Source organism: Pristiophorus japonicus, chromosome 7, assembly GCF_044704955.1.
Source record: "Pristiophorus japonicus isolate sPriJap1 chromosome 7, sPriJap1.hap1, whole genome shotgun sequence".
Lineage (NCBI taxonomy): Eukaryota > Metazoa > Chordata > Chondrichthyes > Pristiophoridae > Pristiophorus > Pristiophorus japonicus.
This window is the reverse complement of record NC_091983.1, coordinates 106,623,309-106,647,353: the sequence shown is the minus strand read 5'-3', so window position 1 is coordinate 106,647,353 and position 24,045 is coordinate 106,623,309. Positions and strand designations below refer to the sequence as shown.

The 24,045-nt window shown below is 43.8% G+C and overlaps 1 protein-coding gene across 1 annotated transcript; it reads left to right on the top strand.

Moving 5' to 3' along the window:
- Positions 1-4,236: 4,236 nt before the first annotated feature.
- mrpl19 (mitochondrial ribosomal protein L19) lies at positions 4,237-23,478 on the top strand. Its single transcript, XM_070885234.1, has 6 exons — positions 4,237-4,316; positions 5,608-5,731; positions 18,603-18,721; positions 20,685-20,819; positions 21,833-22,014; positions 23,053-23,478. Exons 1-6 carry the CDS (start codon positions 4,262-4,264, stop codon positions 23,272-23,274), a joined length of 837 nt encoding a protein of 278 aa, XP_070741335.1. The 5' UTR covers positions 4,237-4,261; the 3' UTR covers positions 23,275-23,478.
- Positions 23,479-24,045: the final 567 nt, after the last annotated feature.

The following is a 24,045-nucleotide window of genomic DNA, read 5'->3' as shown; positions in this document are numbered from 1 at the left end:
CAAAGAACTCACTTTGGGAGTGGAAGCAAGTCCTCCTCGATTCCGAGGGACTGCCTATGATGATGGCTGGGTATGTTAGCCTGGATGAGGACGCTGATGTTGGTGCACCTGTCCTCCCAGGGGATTTGTAGGATCTTGCGGAGACATCGTCGGTGATATTTCTGTAAACATCCGTAAGACAAAGGTCCTCCATCAGCCTGTCCTCGCCGCACAGCACTGTCACCCAGTCTCAAGATCCACGGTGCGGCCCTGGACACAGTGGACCACTTCCCATATCTCGGGAGCCTCCTATCGGAACTCCTGTCGATCTTCAAAGTGCTCCTTCCAGCGGGCCCTGACTGCCTCGGTATCCTTGATGATTGTTTCCCCGTTCTTGGCCAGTAATGGAGTGGGGCCTTGGGTGTTTGGTCCCTAGATGGCCTTGACTGCGCTGAAGAATCCTCGCACATCATGGTTGTCGGCCAGCTGCTGTAACTCCTGTGCTTTCTCCATCCATCACCTGTTCTTTAGGTCCCAGGTTTTTTGTTGGACCTCAGCCTTGAGCCGTCTGTAATGCTGCTTTGCTGCTCCCGCGTTGGGTTGTTGTTTAAGGCTCAGAAATGCCCTGCGCTTGCGATCTATTAGCTCTTGGATCCCCTGATCATTCTCATCAAACCAGTCCTGGTGTTTTCTGGTTGAGTGACCAAGAGTATCTTCGCAGTCACTGGTTATGGAGGCCTGGAGGGCAGACCAAGCGCTGTGGGCATTCCGCGTCTCGGGGTCATCAAGGCACACCAGGTTAGCTATGAGGCGCTGGCTGTATAGGGCTCTCTTAGCTGGGTCCTTAAGTGGGTCCTTGACTTTTTTGTGGCACTGATTCTGATGCCCCCTCTGCTTAGGGGCTATGTTGATGTCGATGATGGATCAGATTAGGCGGTGGTCCGTCCAGCAGTCATCTGCTCTGGTCATGGCGACAACATGCAGGCCGTGATCCTTACCAATGGATCCATTGCAGACCCAATCCACGTCCGGACCGGGGTCAAACAGAGCTGCTTCATCACCCCAAACCCTTCTCAATCTTCCTCGCCGCTGTTGTGTATGGAGAAAAAGAGTCAGACTGAACACTGTGAGCTCAAAGTAAAGTCAGACCTTAGTCTTTTATTGCAGGTCTCCAGAATGCCTCTCCAACCTGTGAAGCCTTCTTAAATACCTGTGCTCCCAAGGGATTATGGAATCCCTTGGGACTCTGGGGAATGCGCCCTCTGGTGGCTGTACAGAGTAAATACAAATCCACATATATAACAACATTCTCCCCAAAGTCAATAGTGTAACTATTTACAGTGAGAGTCGATCTGGGGCCCTTCTTGCCCTGGTTGATCGTCCTGGTGTGAAAGCTGGTGTTGTTGAATCATTTGTTGGGCCCTCGCTGGACTGCGGTGCAGTTGGTCTTGCTGGGCTGCCTGGTGTATAGGGCCCTGCAGGGCTGCTGTGGATGATGGGTTCTGCTTCGTGGTCAACTATGGTGTCGGTTGCCATTGGTGTGTGTGTTGGGGGATCAAAAAAGGTAGGGTCCAAGATGGGTTGCTCAGGGTAGTCCGTGAATCTGAGTTTGATTTGTTCCCAGTGTTTCTGGTGAATGAGTCCATTTGAAAGTTTGACCCAAAACACCCTGCTCCCCTCTTTGGCCACGACAATGCCGGGAAGCTACTTGGAACCTTGTCCATAATTTAATACAAATACAGGATCATTGACTTCAATCTCACGTGACACATTTGCGCAATCATGGTATGCACTTTGTTGAAGCCGCCTGCTCTCTACCTGTTCATGTAGGTCAGGGTGAACTAACGAGAGCCTTGTTTTAAGTGCTCTTTTCATGAGCAGTTCAGCAGGTGGGATCCCAGTGAGTGAATGTGATCTCGTGCGGTAGCTAAGCAGGATTCGGGATAGGCGAGCCTGCAGTGAGCCTTCAGTTACCCTCTTCAAGCCTTGTTTGATGGTTTGCACTGCTCTCTCTGCCTGACCATTGGATGCTGGTTTAAACAGGCAGATGTGACATGTTTGGAGACCTTTATGGTAGCACTGCTGATTACAGGAATCAGTTCTTTAGTGAAAGTTCTTAGTCTCGTGCGAAGTGGAGTTAAGACTGGCCTTGAGGCCTTGTTGCACCACAACCTTTCGAAAGTCTTTTTGCCCATGATGGACTGGCTCGCGCCCGTGTCCAGCTCCACTGACGCCTGGAGTCCATTTAGTTCAACATTCAGCATTATCAGGGGCAATTTGTGGTGAATGTGTGCACCCCATGTACCTCTGCCTCCTCTATCTGAGGCTCTGGTTCGTAGTGATCCTCCGTGGATCTGTCCTCCTCTGCAACGTGGTGGTTTGAAGGTTTGACAGGCTTAGCAGCTCGCCTGCACACTCGTTGGAGGTGTCCCATTGTTCCACAGGCCTTGCAAACATATTCTTTGAATCGGCATGAATGGAAATGATAATCACCCCCGCAGCGCCAACAAGGTGTTAATGGCCTTGCATTCATCACCCTTGACGGTGGACTCAGACATCTGCGGATGTGTAGCTGCAAGTATGTGTGACCTGCCCTGTACGTTACAATTCAAAAACAACATCACTTTGTTCCCAGTACTTGTAGCAGCACTTGTGTGCTGAGAGATTTGCTTAGTATTGTCACTGGTGGCAATGAATGCTTGGGCTATCGCTATGGCATTACTCAAGGTTGGGGTCTCTACAATCAAGTTTGCGAAGTATGGTTTCGTGGCCAATGACAAGTACGAAAAAGTCTCTGAGCATGTGCTCCAAATGTCCTTCAAATTCGCAATGTCCTGTAAGGCGTCTCAGCTCGGCGACATAACTCGCCACTTCCTGGCCTTCAGACCTTTTGTATGTGTAGAACCGGTACCTCGCCATCAGAACGCTTTCCTTCGGGTTCAAATGCTCTCGGACCAGTGTGCACAAATCGTCGTACGATTTCTCCGTGGGTTTCGCTGGAGTGAGCAGATTCTTCATGAGGCCATACGTTGGTGCCCCACAGACGGTGAGGAGGATCGCTCTTTGTTTAGCAGCGCTCTCTTCCCCCATCTAGCTCGTTGGTCACGAAGTATTGGTCGAGTCGCTCCACAAAAGTTTCCCAATCATCTCTCTCCGAAAATTTCTCCAGGATGCCCACTGTTCTCTGCATCTTTGGGTTCGCTATCTGTATCTCGTCAACAGTTGTTGTGTATGAAGAGTCAGACTGAACACTCTGAGCTCAAAATAAAGTGTGACCTTAGTCTTTTATTGCAGGTCTCCAGAGTGCCTCTCAAACCTGTGAAGCCTTCTTAAATACCTATGCTCCCAAGGAATTATGGGATCCCTTGGGATTCTGGGGAATGAGCCCTCTGGTGGCTCTACAGACTAAATACAAGTCCAGATATATAACAGCCGCCATGCTCCATCTCACAGTCAACAAGTTCCCCGCTGGAGTGGAATTAAACTACAGAACCAGTGGGAATCTGTTCAACCTTCGCCATCTCCAGGCCAGGTCCAAGACCACCCCAACCTCTGTCGTCGAGCTACAGTACAGGGACGACGCCTGCGTTTGCGCACATACGGAGGCTGAACTACAGGATATAGTCGATGTATTTACTGAGGCGTATGAAAGCATAGGCCTTACGCTAAACATCCGTAAGACAAAGGTCCTCCACCAGCTTGTCCTCGCCGCACAGCACTGTCCTCCAATCATCAAGATCCACGGCGCGGCCCTGGACAACATGGACCACTTCCCATATCTCGTGAGCCTCCTATCGGAACTCCTACACGGCAAGCGAGCTCCAGGTGAGCAGAGGAAACGTTTCAAGGACATCCTCAAAGCCTCCCTGATAAAGTGCAATATCCCCACCAACACCTGGGAGTCCCTGACCAAAGACCGCCCTAAGTGGAGGAAGAGCATCTGGGAGGGCGCTGAGCACCTCAAGTCTCAACGCCGAGAGTATGCAGAAAACAACCACAGGCAGCGGAAAGAGCGTGCGGCAAACCAGCCCTACCCACCCTTTCCTTCAACGACTGTCTGTCCCACCTGTGACAGAGACTGTAATTCCCGTATTGGACCGTTCAGTCACCTAAGAACTCACTTTTAGAGTGGAATCAAGTCTTCCTCGATTTCGAGGGACTGCCTATGATGATGTGCTGCTTGCGTCTCTGGTCCTTTGAAATGTTCCTCGGGTTTGAGCTCCGCCGCTCCCCGTAGCCGTGCTCTCCCCCCGAGTCTGCGCAGTGAGGAGTTGCGGTGAAGATGGCGGCGGTTGAAGCAGTTGTACTGGGAGCTCGAGCCGCCTCTGCGATTAAACGTGAGCGCGCGGCGAGTGGCGGTTGGAAATGAATGGAATGCGGCGGCGGCGGCGGCGCACGGTGGAAGCGCCGACCGACGAGCTGCCAGGTTGCAGCCCTGGAGAGGGTCGGCCGGGGGGCCGTCCCCTGTCGTGGAGTCAGCGTTTGCTTTAGATCCAAAACGTTGGGCTGGGCTGAATGTTGAGTGACCGGGTCGGTACGGATTACGTGGTCGGTCGGGTCTGTCCACTCATTATTTACAGTGAGGCCCCTCACTTGGGTTTCAAGATTGCTAAGCCGCCTTGAGTAATAAAAATACCATTTGTAGCCCTTTTATTAATAAAAGTCACAAATAACCTCCTCTATGACTAGCTCTCCTGGTCCTCCTGAGCCTCTCGGCAACCTCTGGCACGATCAACCAGACGTCTTCCTGTTGTCCAACTCAGCGACTCTGCCCTCATTTGGTGGTAACCAGGAATGGTATCTCCTTCTGTCGCCACACCATTACATTAGCTCAAGATTCTCCCAAGGATCTGGTCAGGTTTGGCATGTATACTGATGACGTCCAGTTCGAGCTCTCCCATCTCTTTTCTCGACCCCCTCCTCTGCCTCTGTGCTGTTAGACTGCTTGTCTGACATCCAATCTTGGATTGTACCCAATGTTTGCCATTTTGAATTTTTATTCCTCAAGCCTGGACCTGTTTCTAGCCGAGGTGGATATCACCTCGTACAAGTGGTAGGTACTGCAGGGAATTCAGGGCCTGAGTGATCTAGACTAGTTTTGATTGGATAGATGGGTCGTAGAGGAATTTCCGAGATCTCTCTTCTCTTCCCCCCCCCCCCATACGCTGGCCTGTGTTTTCATCTGGATTTTTGCCTTTCCAAGGAGATCACATGGCTTTGAGTGGGGTGGAGATATATGGGACAGGCTGGATTGACCCGAGGGTCTTAACTTGTCCATCATTGTTTGTAAATAGCCTGGTTGAAAAGGCACATTAGAGGGGCTTTGCTTAGAGAAGTCATGTAATGGATTTAATATGAGTAGTGTAACATTTAGACTCTTTGGAATAAATTAACTCCAGTGACCAATGAATATGTATAAACATCAGAATGCAGGTCCGTATTTCCCTTCGCATATAGTCTGCTCAGACTCGGCACCCATCGTGATTTATGTTAGATGGGCATGCAAGTGCTACAGTACCTCCAATTGGATGGAATATAGTAGTTTGAGCATCTCCATAATCAAAGCAGCAGATATTTGATACTTTCTTTTTAGGTTATGCTTATTGTCTGTCTTCTGTTTGTTTTTAGGATTTCTGTTTTCACCAGTAAGGCTTTTAAGTTCCTCAATAGGTGATGACAAACCTTCAAAATTTCAGCCTCCCCCAAAACCTGTTATCATTGACAAAACACAGTCTGCAGCAACACAAAGATGGTAAGTTACATAAACTATTCTATAACTTGAAAATTAAATGAAATTTACTGAAGTATGGTTATTTTCATTGAATTGAATATATTAAAGCCGGTAAATTCAATTTCAATATGTTTTTCTGGTCTATAAACTTAATGATTGAGGGTCAGAAGAGAGCTAAAATGGATTTTTATCAAGAATCAGATTATATGCACCTTAGAATAATAAAGGAGGATAGTGAGGAGGCAGCAGAGCATTAAACATTTTTGAAAAATCATGAGGTATAAGAGCTGTGGTAAATGTTACACCTCCATTCAGAAAGGGGCAAGAGGTGAACTAGGCAACTCGACTGGCTGGCCTTGCATTGTAGGAAATAGAGATTACAGTTAAAGATAAAATACAACAACAACTTGTCTTTATATAGAGCCTTTAATGTCGTAAAGCGTCCCAAGGCGCTTCACAGGAACGTTATAAAACAAAATTTGACACCGAGTCACACAAGGAGATATTAGGGCGGATGACAGGTAGGCTTACAGGAGGAAAGGGAGGCAGAGAAGGGAAGAGGTTTAGGGAGAGAATTCCAGAGCTTCAGGGCTTGTGGAACGATTAAAATCGGGAATGCTCAAGAGGCCAGAATTGGAGGAGCGCAGATAACTTGGAGGGTTATAGGTCAGGAGGAGATTACAAAGATAGGGAGGGGTGAGGGATTGGAAACCAGGATGAGAATTTTAAAATTGAGGCATTGCTTAACTGGGAGCCAGTGTAGGTCAATGGACGCAGTGGTGATGGGTCAACAGGACTTGTTGCAAGTTAGGATGCGGGCAGCAGATTTTACGGCGGGTAGGACATGTGAGGCCGGCCAGGAGTGCTTGGAATAGTCAAGTCTAGAGATAACAAAGGCATGGACGAGTGTTTCAGCAGCAGTTGAGCTGAGGCAGGGGCAGAGTTGGGCGGTGTTCCAGAGGTGGAAATAGGCAGGCTTAGTGATGGCGTGGTTATGTGGTCGGAAGCTCATTTCAGGGTCAAATATGACACCAAGGTTGCGAACAGTCTGGTTCAGCCTTAGACAGTTGTCCAGGAGAGGGATGGAGTTTGTAGTGGGGACTGATGACAATGGCTTCAATCTTCCCAATATTTAGTTGGAGGAAATTTCTGCTCAGCCAATACTGGATGTCAGACAAGCTGTCTGACAATTTAGGGACAGTGGAGGGGGAAACTGGCATCGTGTTTTTGAATGATATCACCGAGGGACAGCATGTAGATGAGAAATAGGAGGGAGCCAAGGATAGATCCTTGGGGAACACCGGAGGTAATGGTGTGCAAGTGGGAAGAGAAGCCATTGTAGGCGATTCTCTGGCTACGATTAGTTAGACAAGATAGATAAATACATAAATACCTGGGGCACTGATTGATGAGTGATGTTCCACATGGATTTGTGAAAGGTAGGTATTTACTGACTTGAGAATTTTTTGAAAGAATAATGGAAAATATAGACTTGGGGGTGGGGGGATGTAGTAGATGTAGGTTATATGGATTACTGTGACAAAATGCCACATAAGAATTTGGTTTGAGAAAATTAGGGCCCATGGTAGTATGGGTAGAAAAAGATGGCTGAAAGGCAGACAATATTTGTAGATTTAAAAAAAAAATGAATTTATCAAAGTTTGCTTAACCTACCAAACTGAAAAGCGTAGCAACATCTAAGTGAGAATGTCAGACAACCTGCCAAGGCACATATAAAGATAAATTTCAGACGGATTGTCTCCTTGATCCCCTTCTTCATCTAAATGCTCCCACTTGGCGACATCATCCACCAACTTTCACATGTACTGACAACACCAAGCTGTACCTCTCAACCACCTCTCGACCCTCCCCTTTGTATTGCTAGTTTGACATCCAGTCTTAGATGAGCTGCAGTTTCTTCCAGCTAAATGTTGGAAAGACTAATGTCATTGTCTTCAGCCCCCGCCACAAGCTCTGTGCCCTTGCCACCGATTCCATCACCTTTCCTCGCCATTGCCTCCGGCTGAACCAGACTGTAATCTCGGCATTCTATTCGACCTGAAGCTGAGTTTCCAGCCTTGTATCCTCTCCATCATAACAACTGCATATTTCTACCTCTGTAACATCGTCTGTCTCTGTCCCTATCTCAGCCCATTTCCTGCCAAAACCCTCATGCATGCCATTGTAATCTCGCAACTCGATTACTTCAGTGCTCTCCCGGGCAGCTTCCCATCCTCCACTCTCCATAAACTTCAGCTCATCCAAAACTCTGCTGCCTGTATCATATCCTGTACCATCCCACTCGCTCATCATTCCTGTACTTGCTGACTTACCTTGGCACTTAGTCCCCCAGCGCCTGAAGTTTAAAATTCTCATCCTGTTGCTTAAATCCCTTCATGTCCGCACCTGTAACCAACAGCCCTCCACCCCCTTTGAACACTCTGTTCCTTTGACTTCTCTACTTGGCTATTCTGCTTCTTGTTCAACCCCCTCCCCCACCCCCCTCATTTCACCTACCATTGGTGGCTGTGCCTTCAGCCACGTAGGTCCCCCTCTGCAATTTTTCTCTCAACACTTCTGCCTATTTGTCTCCCTCTCTTTTAAGGCCCTCCTAAAAACCCACCCCTTTGACCAAGCTTTTGGCTACCCCTTCTAATCTTCTTTGCCTTGGTGTCTGTTTTTTGATTACACCTCTGTGATCTTTTTCTTTTTTGATAATTGTTGAAAAATGTAACATGTTACAGTTTGAAAACAAGAATAAAGAATGGAAATATGCCTTCAACAGTAAATTTCTTAATGCAGTGAAGAAGCAAAGTGATCTAGTTGCACAGGTATATGAATATATAAAAGTGAGTGGACAAGATTTATAAAAAATACTTTAATAAAGTAAATCTGATTTTGGTTTTACATCAAGAGCATTTGGATTGGATTTGGATTTGATTTGGTTTTACATCGAGAGGATTTGGGACTAAAAGCCGACAAATCCCCTGGACCTGATGACCTACATCCTCGCGTTCTAAAAGAGATGGCTGCAGAGATAGTGGATACATTGGTTGTGATCTTCCAAAATCCCCTAGATTCTGGAACGGTCCCAATGGATTGGAAGGTAGCAAATGTAATCCTGCTATTCAAGAAAGGAGGGAGAGAGAAAATAGGGAACTGCAGGCCAGTTAGCCTGACATCAGTTGTTGGGAAAATGCTGGTATCAATTAAGGAAGTGTTAACAGGACACTTAGAAAATCATATGATTACGCAGCGTCAGAATGGTTTTATGAAAGGGAAATCGTGTTTGACAAATCTATTAGAATTTTTTGAGGATGTACCTAGCAGGATAGATAAGGGAGAACCAATGGATGTAATATATATGGATTTTCAAAAGCTATTTGATAAGGTTCCACACGAAAGGTTGTTATGCAAGATAAGGGCTCACAGAATTGGTGGTAATATATCAGTATGGATAGAAGATTAGCTAAAGGATAGGAAAGAGAGAGTAGGAATAAACAATACATTTTCAGATTGGCAGGCTGTTGCTAGTGACTTGGATGAAGGGACCGAGTGTAATGTACCTAAGTTTGCTGACAATACAAAGCTGGGTGGGAAAGTAAGCTGTGAGGTGGACACAGAGTCTGCAAAGGGATTTGGATAGGTTAAGTGAGTGGGCAAGAAGGTGGCAGATGGAATATAATATAAGGAAATTTGAGGTTATTCACTTTGGTAGGAAGAATAGAAAAACAGAATACTTTTTAAATGGTGGGAAATTATTAAATGTTGGTGTTCAGAGGGATTTGGGTGTCCTTGTACATGAAACACAGAAAGCTAATCTGCAGGTACAACAAGCAATTAGGAAGGCAAATGATATGTTGGCAAGGGGGTTGGCGTCCAAGAGTAAAGGAGTCTTACTGCAATTGTACAGGGCATTGGTGAGACCACACCTAGTGTATTCTATACAGTTTTAGTCTCTGTACTTAAGGAAGGATATAATTGGCTTAGAGGCAGTGCATCGAAGATTGATTCCTGGGATGAGAGGATTTTCCTGAGGAACGATTGAGTAGAATAGGCCTATACTCCCTGGAATTTAGATGAATGAGAGGTGATCTCATTGAAGCATAAGATTCTGAGAGGGCTTGACACAATAGCTGCTGAGAGGCTATTTCTCCTGGCTGGAGAGTCCAGAATTAGAATCATAGGGCCCAAGTTTCCACATGATTTGCGCCTGATTTTTAGGAGCAACTGGTGGAGAACGGACTATCTTAGAAATCGCAATTCTCCACATTTTTTTTTCTGCAGTTCTAGTCAGGTAGAACAGTTCCACTTTGGAACAGAATTTTTTCTTCAAAAGGGGGCGTGTCCGGCCACTGACGCCTGATTTCAAAGTTTCCACAGTGAAAACGTACTCCAAACTAACTTAGAATGAAGCAAGTGAAGATTTTTGTAGAACTGAAAAAACCTGTTCTACACATTAAAAAATCAGGCGCAGGTTACAAATTAGGCGTCCAGAACGAGGTGGGGATTTGAAGATCTGAAGGAATGATGTGTACTTCATTCTGTGCTTCTGATAAGCTTTTCAGTAACCTGTCAGATTTGTCTAGCATGTGATAGACTCTTTTATGCTTTGTGGTAGGAACTGTTGATTCTTTTCCATTTACGAAGATACTTCAATTCTGCAACTGCCCATTCATTGAGCTGGAACCGCCAAATGTAGAAAAGCGTGTTGATGAACGAGGTTTCTTTAGCACTTTGCTAATTGGCTCATTTATTATACCACTTCTGCTCCTTTTTTCTAAATCAGCAGTAAGTTCGTCATCCTTATGATTATCCTTTTCCGATGGATCTGTGCTCTGAGTGATTTGTTGCTCAGTAAGTTTGCTGGCATTGGACATCATTAAAGATTCTGAAGTGTATTTTGCAAATCAAAATGATTGTGAAGCAACTCTCTGTTACCAACTTGAACTGGAAAAATGTGGTAAATCTTGACCAACTCAACAGTCGATCTGAAAATCTCCGCGTACCTTCTGTTTGGCACCTTCTGCAGTTACCCCAGGCTCTTTAAATAAAGGAAATAAGAAATGGTTAAAAAAAAAACGAGGTGGGGGGCAGGAAAGTCATTAAACTCTACAATAAATCCTTATTTATACTTATACAAATATTATACAAATAAATCCAACCTGAATAAAAATTTACAAGCAAAGAAAAGATTAAATAAACCATCTTCCCACCTGTGTGAAAGTGCTTCAGCCAGGGAGAATGCTGCAGCAAGCCTCACAAAACGAGGCAGCCGTTCCCGAACGCGGGGGGGGGGGGGAAGGAAGCCGTTCCAGACGGTGGGCGGGAGGGAGGAGGGAGGGAACCGACTGGCGACCGAACGCAGAGCTGGGGGGGGGAGGAAGCCATTCCAGATGGGAGGAGGGAGGGAACCGACCGAACGCGGGGGGACAGGGAGGAAGCCGTTCTAGACGGCGGGAGGGAGGGAGGGAACCGACCGAACGCGTGGGGGGGGGGGGGGAAGGAAGCCGTTCCAGACGGCGGGCGGGAGGGAACCGACCGAACGCAGGGGAGGAAGCCGTTCCAGACGGCGGGGAGGGACCGAACGCAGGGGGGGGGGCCGTTCCGGGCAGGCGAGGGGGGGGGAGTGCGGGACCCACCGAACGCAGCGGGGGGGGGGGGGGGGGGGGGGGAAGCCGTTCCAGACGGCGGGCGGGAGGGAACCGACCGAACGCAGGGGAGGAAGCCGTTCCAGACGGCGGGGAGGGACCGAACGCAGGGGTTGGGGGGGGGGGGGGGGGGGGAGCCGTTCCAGGCAGGCGAGCATGGGGAGGGGGGGGTGGGGGGAGTGCGGGACCGACCGAACGCAGCGGGGGGGGGGGGCGGAGGAAGCCGTTCCAGACGGCAGGAGGGAAGGAGACAGAAGGCTGCAGGAAGCCTCAGAAATTGAGGAGCCATTTCCCGACGGCAGAAGGGGGAGGTCGTCGGGAAACGGCTGCCTCAACTTTCTGAGGCTTCCTGCAGCCTTCTCAGTGCTGATGTGCTGATGGCAATGTGCTTTTATTAAAAAATGTCCAAAAACTAAACAGCTACAAAGAACTACAAAAATGGCCGAGTGCTAATGTTTCCTTCACACTGCGCGTGCGCGAACGCTCCAACGCACATGCGCAGCGTTGCCGGCAGGAAAAAAACTAATTTAAATAGTACCCGCCCCCTTCCACTTACAAAATCGGCGCAAGTGTAGGCTCCGCCCCCCTGGGCGCCGCGCCAAACAGACAAGGAGCTGCAGGGCGTTCCAGAATCGCGCGTTTTTTTTTCCGGCGCCGTTTTAGGCGCGAAAAACGGGCGCCCAGCTCAGAGGGGCGCCCGTTTTTTATCGTGTGGAAACTTGGGCCCATAGAATGGTTACCGAACAGGATGAGGCCATTCTGCCCATCAAGCCCATGCCGGCTCTCTGCAAGAGTACTTCAGCTCGTCCCATTCACCCGCCCTTTATACGTAGCCCTGCCAATTTTTTTCCTTCAGGTACTTATCCAACTCCCTTTTGAAAGCCGTGATCAAGTCTGCTTCCACCACCCTTTCAGGCAGTGCATTCCAGATCCTAACCATTCGAATCAAAGTAAATGAGTTGACGGCACAAATCATTACAAATGGGTATGATACGGTGGCCATTACAGAAACGTGGTTGCAGGGTGGCCAAGACTGGGAATTAAACATGCAGGGGTATCTGACAATTCGGAAAGATAGACGAGAAGGGAAAGGAGGTGGGGTAGCTCTGTTAATAAAGGATGATATCAGGGCAGTTGTGAGAGACGATATTGGCTCTAATAAACAACATTTTGAATCATTGTGGGTGGAGATTAGAAATACTACGGGGAAAAAGTCACTGGTGGGCGTAGTTTATAGGCCCCCAAATAATAACTTCACGGTGGGGTGGACAATAATCAAGGAAATAATGGAGGCATGTGAAAAAGGAACGGCAGTAATCATGGGGGATTTTAACCTACATATCGATTGGTCAAATCAAATCGCACTGGGTAGCCTTGAGGAGGAATTCATAGAATGCATACGGGATTGTTTCTTAGAACAGTATGTTACAGAACCTACAAGGGAGCAAGCTATCTTAGATCTGGTCCTGTGTAATGAGACAGGAATAATAAACGATCTAGTAAAAGATCCTCTCGGAATGAGTGGTCACAGTATGGTTGAATTTGTAATACAGATTGAGGGTGAGGAAGTAGTGTCTCAAACAAGCGTACTATGCTTAAACAAAGGGGATTACAGTGGGATGAGGGCAAAGTTGGCTAAAGTAGACTGGGAACACAGACTAAACGGTGGCACAATTGAGGAACAGTGGAGGACTTTTAAGGAGCTCTTTCATAGTGCTCAACAAAAATATATTCCAGTGAAAAAGAAAGGCGGTAAGAGAAGGGATAACCAAGGAAATAAAGGAGAGTATCAAATTAAAAACCAATGCGTATAAGGTGGCCAAGGTTAGTGGGAAACAAGAAGATTGGGAACATTTTAAACAACAGCAAAGAATGACTAAGAAAGCAATAAAGAAAGGAAAGATAGATTACGAAAGTAAACGTGCGCAAACCATAAAAACAGATAGTAAAAGCTTTTACCGATATATAAAACGGAAAAGAGTGACTAAAGTAAATGTTGGTCCCTTAGAAGATGAGAAGGGGGATTTAATAATGGGAAATGTGGAAATGGCTGAGACCTTAAACAATTATTTTGCTTCGGTCTTCACAGTGGAAGACACAAAAACCATGCCAATAATTGCTGGTCACAGGAATGTGGGAAGGGAGGACCTTGAGACAATCACTATCACTAGCGGGGTAGTGCTGGACAGGCTAATGGGACTCAAGGTAGACAAGTCCCCTGGTCCTGATGAAATTCATCCCAGGGTATTAAAAGAGATGGTGGAAGTTATAGCAGATGCATTCGTAATAATCTACCACAATTCTCTGGACTCTGGGGAGGTACCATTGGATTGGAAAGCAGCTAATGTAACGCCTCTGTTTAAAAAAGGGGGCAGACAAAAGGCAGGTAACTATAGGCCGGTTAGTTTAACATCTGTAGTGGGGGAAATGCTTGAAGCTATCATTAAGGAAGAAATAGCGGGACATCTTGATAGGAATAGTGCAATCAAGCAGACGCAGCATGGATTCATGAAGGGGAAATCATGTTTAACTAATTTACTGGAATTCTTTGAGGATATAACGAGCATGGTGGATAGAGGTGTACCGATGGATGTGGTGTATTTGGATTTCCAAAAGGCATTCGATAAGGTGCCACACAAAAGGTTACTGCAGAAGATAGAGGTACGCGGAATCAGAGGAAATGTATTAGCATGGATCGAGAATTGGCTGGCGGACAGAAAGCAGAGAGTCGGGATAAATGGGTCCTTTTCGGGTTGGAAATCGGTGGTTAGTGGTGTGCCACAGGGATTGGTGCTGGGACCACAACTGTTTACAATATACATAGATGACCTGGAAGAGGGGACAGAGTGTAGTGTAACAAAATTTGCAGATGACACAAAGATTAGTGGGAAAGCGGGTTGTGTAGAGGACACAGAGAGGCTGCAGAGATTTAGATAGGTTAAGCGAATGGGCTAAGGTTTGGCAGATGGAATACAATGTCGGAAAGTGTGAGGTCATCCACCTTGGGGGGGGAAAAAAAACAGTAAAAGGGAATATTATTTGAATGGGGAGAAATTACAGCATGCTGCTGTGCAGAGGGACCTGGGGGTCCTTGTGCATGAATCCCAAAAAGTTAGTTTGCAGGTGCAGCAGGTAATCAGGAGAGGCGAATGGAATGTTGGCCTTCATTGCAAGAGGGATGGAGTACAAAAGCAGGGAGGTTCTGCTGCAACTGTACATGGTATTGGTGAGGCCGCACCTGGAGTACTACGTGCAGTTTTGGTCACCTTAAGGAAGGATATACTAGCTTTGGAGGGGGTACAGAGACGATTCACTAGGCTGATTCCGGAGATGAGGAGGTTACCTTATGATGATAGATTGAGTAGACTGGGTCTTTACTCCTTGGAGTTCAGAAGGATGAGGGGTGATCTTATAGAAACATTTAAAATAATGAAAGGGATAGACAAGATAGAGGCAGAGAGGTTGTTTCCACTGGTCGGGGAGACTAGAACTAGGGGGCACAGCCTCAAAATACGGGGGAGCCAATTTAAAACCGAGTTGAGAAGGAATTTCTTCTCCCAGAGGGTTGTGAATCTGTGGAATTCTCTGCCCAGGGAAGCAGTTGACGCTAGCTCATTGAATGTATTCAAGTCACAGATAGATAGATTTTTAACCAATAAGGGAATTAAGGGTTATGGGGAGCGGGCGGGTAAGTGGAGCTGAGTCCACGGCCAGATCAGCCATGATCTTGTTGAGTGGCGGAGCAGGCTCGAGGGGCTAGATGGCCTACTCCTGTTCCTAATTCTTATGTTCTTATGTTCACTCGCTCTGTAAAAAGTTTCTTCTTGTGTCGTCTTTGGTTCTTTTACCAATCACCTTAAATCTGTGTTCTCTGCCAATGGGAACAGTTTCTCTCTCTCTACTCTGTCTAGAACCCTCATGATTTTGAACACCTCTTATCAAATCTCCTCTCAATCTTCTCTGCTCTGAGAACAACCCCAGCTTCTCCAGTCTATCCACGTATCTGACATCTCTCATCCCAGGAACCATTCTCATTAATCTTTTTTGTACCCTCTCTAAGGCCTTCACATCCTTCCGAAAGTGCGGTGTCCAGAATTAGGCACTACTCCAGTTGAGGCCGAACCAGTATTTTATAAAGGTTCTTCATAACTTCCTTGCTTTTGTACTCTATGCCTCTAGTTAAGAAGCCCAGGATCCCGTAGGCTTTTTTAACCATGTTCTCAACCTGCCCTTCCACCTTCAATGATTTGTGCACATATACCACCCCCAAGTCTCTCTGTTCATTCACCCCCTTTAGAATTGTACCCGTTAGTTTATATTGCCTCTCTTCATTCTTCCCACTTTGCACTTTTCTGCATTAAATTTAATTCTCCACGTGTCCGACCATTCCACCCGTTTGTCCATGTCCTCTTGAAGTCTATCACTATCCTCCTCACTGTTCACTATACTCCCAAGTTTTGTGTCATCTGCAAATTTTGAAATTGTGCCCCCACCCAAGTCTAAGTCATTAATATATATCAAGAAAAGCAGTGGTCCTCGTACCGATCCCTTCCTCCAGTGCGAAAAACAACAGTTTACCCCTACTCTTTTTCCTGTCACTTAGCCAATTTTGTATCCATGCTGCCATTGTCCCTTTTATTCCATGGGCTTCAACTTTGCTGGCATGTCTATTGTGTGGCACTTTTATCAAATGCCTTTTGGAAGTCCACATTGCCCTCATCAACCCTCTCTGTTACCTCATCAAAAAACTCAATCAAGTTAGTGAAACACAATTTGCCTTTAACAAATTCATGCTGGCTTTCATTAATTAATCCATACTTGTCCAAGTGACTGTTAACTTTGTCCTGGATCATCATTTCTAAAAGCTTCCCCACTACTGAGGTTAAACTGGGAGGCATGTAGTTGCTGGATTTATCCTTGCATCCTTTTTTGAATAAGGGTCTAACATTTGCAATTCTCCCATCCTCTGGCACCAGCCCCGTATCTAAAGAGGATTGGAAGATTATGCCAGTACTTCTGCAATTTCCACCTTTACTTCCCCCAGCATCCTTGGATGCTTTCCATTTTTTCCTGGTGACTTATCTACTTCAAGTGCAGCCAGCCTTTCTAGTACCTCCTCCTTATTAATTTTTATCCCATCAAGTATCTCAACTACCTCTTCTTTCACTATGACTTTGGCAACATCTTCTTCCTTGGTAAAGATAGATGCAAAGTATTCATTTAGTACCTCAGCTATGCCCTCTGCCTCCATTTGTAGGTCTCCATTTTGGTCCCTAATCGGCCCCACCCCTCCTCTTACGACCCGTTTACTATTTATATGCCTATAGAAGACTTTTGGATTCCCTTATATGTTAGCTGCCAATCTATTTTCATACTCTCTCTCTGCCCCTCTTATTTCCTTTTTTCACTTCCCCTCTGAACTTTCTATATTCAGCCTGCTTCTCACTTGTATTCACCAAGGGGCCATAGTCTCAGGATAAGGGTTGGCCATTTAGGACTGAGATGAGGAGAAATTTCTTCAGAGGGTTGTTAATCTTTGCAATTCTTTACCCCAGAGGGTTGTAGATGTTCAATTGTTGAGTATATTCAAAGATCGATAGACCTTTGAACTCTAAGAGAATCAAGGGATATGGGGCTGGAAAGTGGAGTTGAGGTCGAAGATCAGCCATGATCTTATTGAATGTCGGAGCAGACGCGGGCCTGTATGGCTTACTCCTGCGCCTATTCCTTGTGTTCTTGTGAATACAAGAGTAAATAGATCATGATGTCTATTACAAAACAATGATTAGGCTTCAACTGGAATACTGAGTGCAGTTTTGGATTTCTTGCTATCGGAGGGATGTAACAATATTCTTGGAAAAACTGTAACTAGCATGCTACAATAACTTGCATTTATATAGTGACTTGAACGTGCAAGAGGTCCCAAGGCATTTTACAGAGGAATATCAAGAGGAATAGATACACTCAACCAGAAGGGGAATTCAGGAGGTTTGTGTGAAAAGGGGGGTTTTGATAAGATTTTTAAAGGAGTACAGGGATGTTGAGAGGCAGACTGACTGAGGGAAAGAGTTTCAGAGATCAGGGACTAGGTAGCTGAAAGCTGTACCATGGATGGTGGGATGAAGGGCGAGTGGTGCACAGGAAACAAGAGTCGGAAGACTGAAGGGTGTGGGAGAGAAAGTAATTCTGGAGGAGGTTGTAGAAGTAGAATATAGTGAGGCCATGGAGGGATTTGAAGATGGGTGCAAGGATTTTAAATGTAATGCATTGGGGACAGAAAGCTATGTAGGTCTGCAAGGCCAGGACTGATGGATGAGTGGTGTTTAATGCAAGCCAGAATACATGTTGTAATTTTAAACAAGTTGGAGTTTATGGAAATTGGATGAGGAAGGGCCAGTGAGGCAAGCATGGGATTCTGGGGGTGATAAAAGCGTGGATTATGGTTTCAGCCATGCAGGAGCTGCAATAGAGGTGGAGGTGGGCAGTGTTTCAGAATGGAAATAAGTGATCTTGGTGATGGAGGATGTGGTGTTCAAAGCACACCAAGGTTTCATGCAGTTTTATTCAACCTGAGAGGCGCAAGGGAGGAGGATGGAATCAGTGTTAAGGGAGTGGAGTTTGTGGCGGATGCAAATAATGACGTTGGTCAACCTGATCTTCAGCAAAATAAAAATGAGGATGAAAGCTGTGAGTTATGTGGAAAGGCTCTTGAACACACAAGATTGAGGAGGATTTAATAGAGATGTTGAAAATGATGGAAGGAATGGACATGGTAGATATAGATTATTTTCATTGGGATGTAAATTAAAGAGAAGAGGCCATGATCTCAAAGCCCTAAAGGGCAGATTAGAAGAAATTTATTCAGTGTTATCGGAATGTGGAATGCTTTGCCACACGGGATTAATGCTAAACCGATTCAATATTTGGAAATATACTGGACCATTACTTAAAGATAAAAGGGTATGGGGAGAAAGCAGGAACATAAGATTTATTTGGGGAGGAAATAGGACTTTGTAAAATTATCCCGTTAGGAGTCTAATTTCACCAAAGAGGACTGACTGATCTTGTGCTACAATTTCTGTTTCTTTAAGTTAAACAATAGATTACATTTTATCTTTGAAGTTTTAGCAGAACAGACTTTTGCAGAATGAATTACTTCCTCTATCCTTACGTTAAATGATAAATCCTGATTGCTGAATATTTTCAAATGTTAAACTATTGTAATATTCTCCAACATACAGGTTTGTAAGTCCTGAGTTCATGATGCGAAGAGGGAGGACAAATCCGCTAAAATTCAGCATAGAGAGAAAAGATATGATTCAGAGGCGTAAAGTGCTGAACATACCAGAATTCTATGTAGGTTAGTAATATTACAAATTTAATAAATTGGACTGGTTTATATAGGTAAATTAGCTGAATGTAAAATGTAGTATTGCATTGTGAAGAACATGTTTTACTAAACTCTTTTTATGGACCATGTGATAAAAAAACTCTTACTATACTACAGTTATGTAATTGTTGGGTCCATGTGCTGTCACCTGCAGCTAATGATTACTTTTTCACGTTTCTATTTTATATAATGCATTATTTGTACAGTGCATTGATTGCATTGCAAGCAAATTGTTGAGTACTCGCCTCGTGAGAATGGTTTTAGTGGTCATTGTGACACAACTGAGTTTTGGGTTGTACAACTGCTGAGATCAGGGGTGGGTAGGTAGGAGCCCTTCTAAGCCGCTAAATGCAGATATATTAACAATCTACCCTTGGCCACTGTTTATGTAGTGTATTCAGTGTGCTTTAATGGATCCAATCACTTTACTATAAGGTGAACCTCATCTCCTGATGGGTAGCTAGTCTGTTACTAATGATGCACTTTTTTACATTTATATTTTAAATAATCTGTCCACTCAGTTCTGCCACGGTATTTTTATCTATCGTCACTCAGAAAAGTGACTTTTAGCTGCAAGCGAAGGTATGTAAAAGAATGCTTGCAGCTTACACATTGCAGTTTCTGTTGAATGAACTCAGCTGTTTGTGTGTGTGTGTGTGTGTGTATATATATATATATATATATATATATATTTCACAATAGATTTGTCACTTCCCATTGGATAAGAATGTAGTTTTCACCTTTTTTTAAACCCAATCAGATAACTCAATTACAAATACACTAAATGTGGTACAATCGAAGCTTCAAAGTGAAAACATTTGTTGGAACAAAATATATTTTAAATCAGTTAATGAGATTTAGTTCATCTTTACAAAAAATATTTTACTTTTGGAACATTTTTAATTAGAAGCTGTGTTTTTTTTAATATATTGTATTTAAATTGTTTTCCTAAAGTGGCAAATAGAAATGGGGACTCTGGATTCCCACAGCTTGGGTTCCTTTTTTCTTTTGCAGTAAAGGGATTTTTTCTAAGCAGTTGAAAATAAAATAGGGCTGATTACCACAAATGGTGTGTTAAAATTTGATTGACTTTTGTATCTTGTGTTTGGGAGTACGGTTATAGAGTCTTTCCCACAAACACATTTCTGAGTACGAGGTAGTTTATGAAGGTTCCTAGATATGGAAATGTGCATCAGTGCTGGGCTATATTAACTAGTCCACTGGACCAGTCTGTAGTCTCAGTCTAATAAGCTCTACTGTTAATCTTGGTTCTTGACTGTTAGGCACTCTGGCTTTGCGTTACTGATGGAATAAGCACAGAGTTAATGCTACTACAGTACTGTATTTTGAAGGAGTCATTGTAAACAATGGTAACTTTACACAGCATCACCCTTCTATACTGTCCTCCTTGCACCACATTCTGTTATTTATCATAAGGAACATTGTATTTCACTGAAATAAAAGTAGAAAATGCTGGAAATACTCAGCAGCAATGTTCCCTTTTGGGGGGGGTCTCTTTATAAGTGGCTGCACAGCCCATTCAAATTTTCGCGCGTGTGCAGCTTCAACCATAGAAAAGCCGGTGAGAAGCCTGCGTGGGACCTCCAGACCACTGTGTGGCCATGCAGCTTAGCGGGAACGTTGCTCAGCAGGTCAGGCAACTTTCTCATTTCAGAAAGATCATCGATCTAAAACGTTAACTCTATCTCTCCACAGTATATTCTGTTTTTTCAGATTTCCAGTATTTTGCTTTTGTATCACATTTTACTGTTCTGCATTACTTGTTCATAATATGGGACTGTAGTGGACAAATTTCTGAATTTAAAAGACAAAGTCCTAGTAGATGAGGGAGATTATTTGGAATACTTTGGTTCAAACATTTAGTGAATAACATGTCTACACTATTCTTGCACTTGCATATTTTTGCCAATAGGAAGTATCCTTGCTGTTAGTATGGCAGACACACATGCTAATAGCCAAGCCAACAGATTTGTTGGAATCTGCACCCAACGATCAGGAACAGGATTAGGGGCTACTTTTGTCCTTCGAAATATCATAGATGGACAAGGTAAGTTTTTAATGTTTATACAAATTTAAATATGAGTGACAAACAGCATTATCGAAGTGGTTAAAATGTTTAGTTTAAAAGAAATAACTTTTTTTAAGCCTTGAGCTTATTCATTAGAAAAGATCAATGATGGAGCCATTTTATAGAGGTGAAGATTGCAGTTTGCAAGCAACACATTAAAATTCCATTTTGAATTGAACTGTCCTGCTGCTTGTAGTAAACATTTTCATCCAATCAGGAAAATGGCTTCCAAAGTTGACTGTTGAAAGTGGGGTCTGAATGTCTATAGTTGCTTCCAAGACATACATTTTTAGTAATAAATGTGAAAATCAGCTCACCATGTCACAGCCATTTTTTCTTTGCTATGAAAAGATATTTGAACAATTTCATGGTTGCCATCTTCATGTAAAAGCTTTCCTATAAAAGCATCCACACTGGCAACATCTTTAAGATTGAGGCAGAGACATATCATTCACCCATCTTTACTGTTAGATATACAGGGTATTGTCATTTAATAACTTGTGGTACCATCGTGCTCCTAGGTGAAATCAGATCACGTTTGCTTTTAATTGTCCTAAAGTGCTACAGGTATAACGTTGGTGCAAAGCAGTTTTGACTTTGCATCAATGCTAAACATGTGTAAATCAGGTGTTAAGACCTAAAATGACTTCAAAGCAGCCCTGACTCCAGACAATAACTGCAGCATTGGTGAAACTGCTTTGCATTGACGCTACAGTTGTAATGTAAATGTATTGGTCCTCGCTTGTATGAATTTTAAAAACTTTAAGCTTACAAGTTGTCAATAGCATGGTTTTAGATTTAGCAACCCAAAAAATTGGGAGCCAATGTTGAATTTGTTTTTATGCCTTTATATGTTTTGCCTCTTTTGCACAATTGCCAAGGGAACAGCATTATTGGTATTGGGCATATTGTCATTGTCATTATCATTAAGGGTTGCTTTGTAGTTACTATTTTATAGTTTGACAATTATTAATGGTGTTTCTTCATTTTAGGTGTTGAGATCTGTTATGATCTGTATAGCCCTCGAATTCAGCAGATTGAAGTGCTGAAGCTGGAAAAGAGACTAGATGATAACCTAATGTACCTGCGTGATGCTCTACCAGAGTACAGCACTTTTGATTTTAACATGAAGCCTGTGCCTTACCCTACTAGTTCTGAGGCTCCTGTCAATTCAGTAAGAAAGTTATGCAAACATTTGATTTCAATATTCTACAGATTCTAATGCACTTTTCATAGCCATATATCACCGAGCCTGGACTTTTAAAAAAGTTTCGTCAATAGACTATACATGATCTAATACTGAGCCATGTAAAGTGGGATGGTGCAGTCAGTTCATGATCTGTACTGAGTTAGCCAGTCTCAGCTCGTGACATACACTACAATTTACCATTGTGGATGCCATCACCAATCACACACAGGGTTCTCTTTCCTCCCCCCCTCTCTTCTCTCTCCCTTCCCTCCCCCCCCCCATGCAGGAGTGGAAAACTCCTGGATAAACAATGCTTGGCCATGTAAGGGGCAAATCGAAGTTTTGTGCCTTAGAAGGCAAAGAGGAAATACTGGAGATCCAGAATATGCTCCGAGGTTTTGCTGTGTCCTACATATGGCAGGCGACAGCAGCATTTTAAACTGAATAAATTCAATACCTATTAATTGTATGGTGCAAATTGTTAGCTGAATTACGGGCAGCTTATTTTCTGTAAAACGCCAATCCTAAAAAGCTCTATACAATTTTGCAAATTAAAGTTTAAAATACCCTGTCTGCAGAATGATCCTTGGTAATAATTTGTAGTTAGATTTGAAGAGGGTGTGTTCAGTGGTATAAACCAAGTGTACAGTTCAGTTTTTCTAGCATTTGATATTCATTTACAGGATATAATGCAAGAGTTAAATTTTCAATACTGTGAATGCTAAAAGAACCTCACTGCAAATGCCAGTAAAAGGCTGAATGTTGCATGAAAATGGCAATGCTATTATTGCAACTATTGAGCTTGTTGCTAGTTATAGTTTCTAGGGGTATTCTACAACCTCACCATACATTAAGATATTAGCTCCTGAGAGGTAAGACAAATGAAATTATTATTCAAGTTGCCAAGTGATTTATTTTTTTAAACTACCAAAACAAGGGAGTGTAAGTAATGAAGTGCAATCTGTAAAATGTGTGTGGTTTGCTTCTTGATTTTTTTTTTACTCTTTTTTATTTTAAATACAGCTGAAAGTAAAAATGAAACCAAAACCATGGTCAAAACGCTGGGAGCGTCCACAGTTCAAGGTGCAGGGTATACGCTTTGATCTATGCCTCACAGAAGAACAAATGGAGAAAGCCAAAAAGCACAATAAGCCCTGGCTTGAATATGATATGATGAGAGAATATGACACATCCAAGATAGAGAAAAATATCAAGCTGGACTTGCAAAGAGAGCTGAATAAATGAGATTTCCAGGGTGTGCTTATGCAAGTAGGAAACAAGCTCTGCCAGTAAGATTAAACAATTGTCATAACTGTTGGTACAGATACGAAGATTAAATAATGTAGAGTTTCATACTCTAATTTATTTTGCTTTTAAGTGTTTGTCATGTACATGTGAGAGTATGTTATGCTCACATTTATAAATGGCAGTTACTGCATTCTAAAAGAACATTCCCTATGTTTGATCACTGACAAATCAACTTGAACTCTGAGGGCTTGGTTAGAAAAGCCCAGACTAATCAGTCTTTAAACTGCATCACTTTCACAAAAATATTAATTATAAGGATGTAAAGTGCATTTAAACTGTGTAATAAGATTCTTGGCTGTCATTGTTGCCTGTGTTATTAAGGTAAATGCAAACTTGAAAAGAAAGAACATGTGTTTCAAATATTCAGGCAGGAGCCAGTAGAGGGGGAGTTTTTTTTTAAAGACAGTGTAAGTTGGCCAGGGCTAGTACAGCAATAGTGGCAAGAGAAATGCTCAACCTGGAATATGCTCCTAGCAATCCTGATGCAACACGAAGATTAATTGTGTGTGGAAGAACATGTTCAACAAGCAGGTGTATTTCAGCAAGCCACATAACTGGTCTGTAGCTGCAGCTCCAGTTGTGATCATTTTGCATCTTTTGAATGGGTAGGTTCCTCCTTGGTGATTTTAATTGTTGGATTATGTATCAGAACCGTGACTAAAAAATGTATTATGAATAGGTGCAAATTTATACCTTAAACCCTAGAGG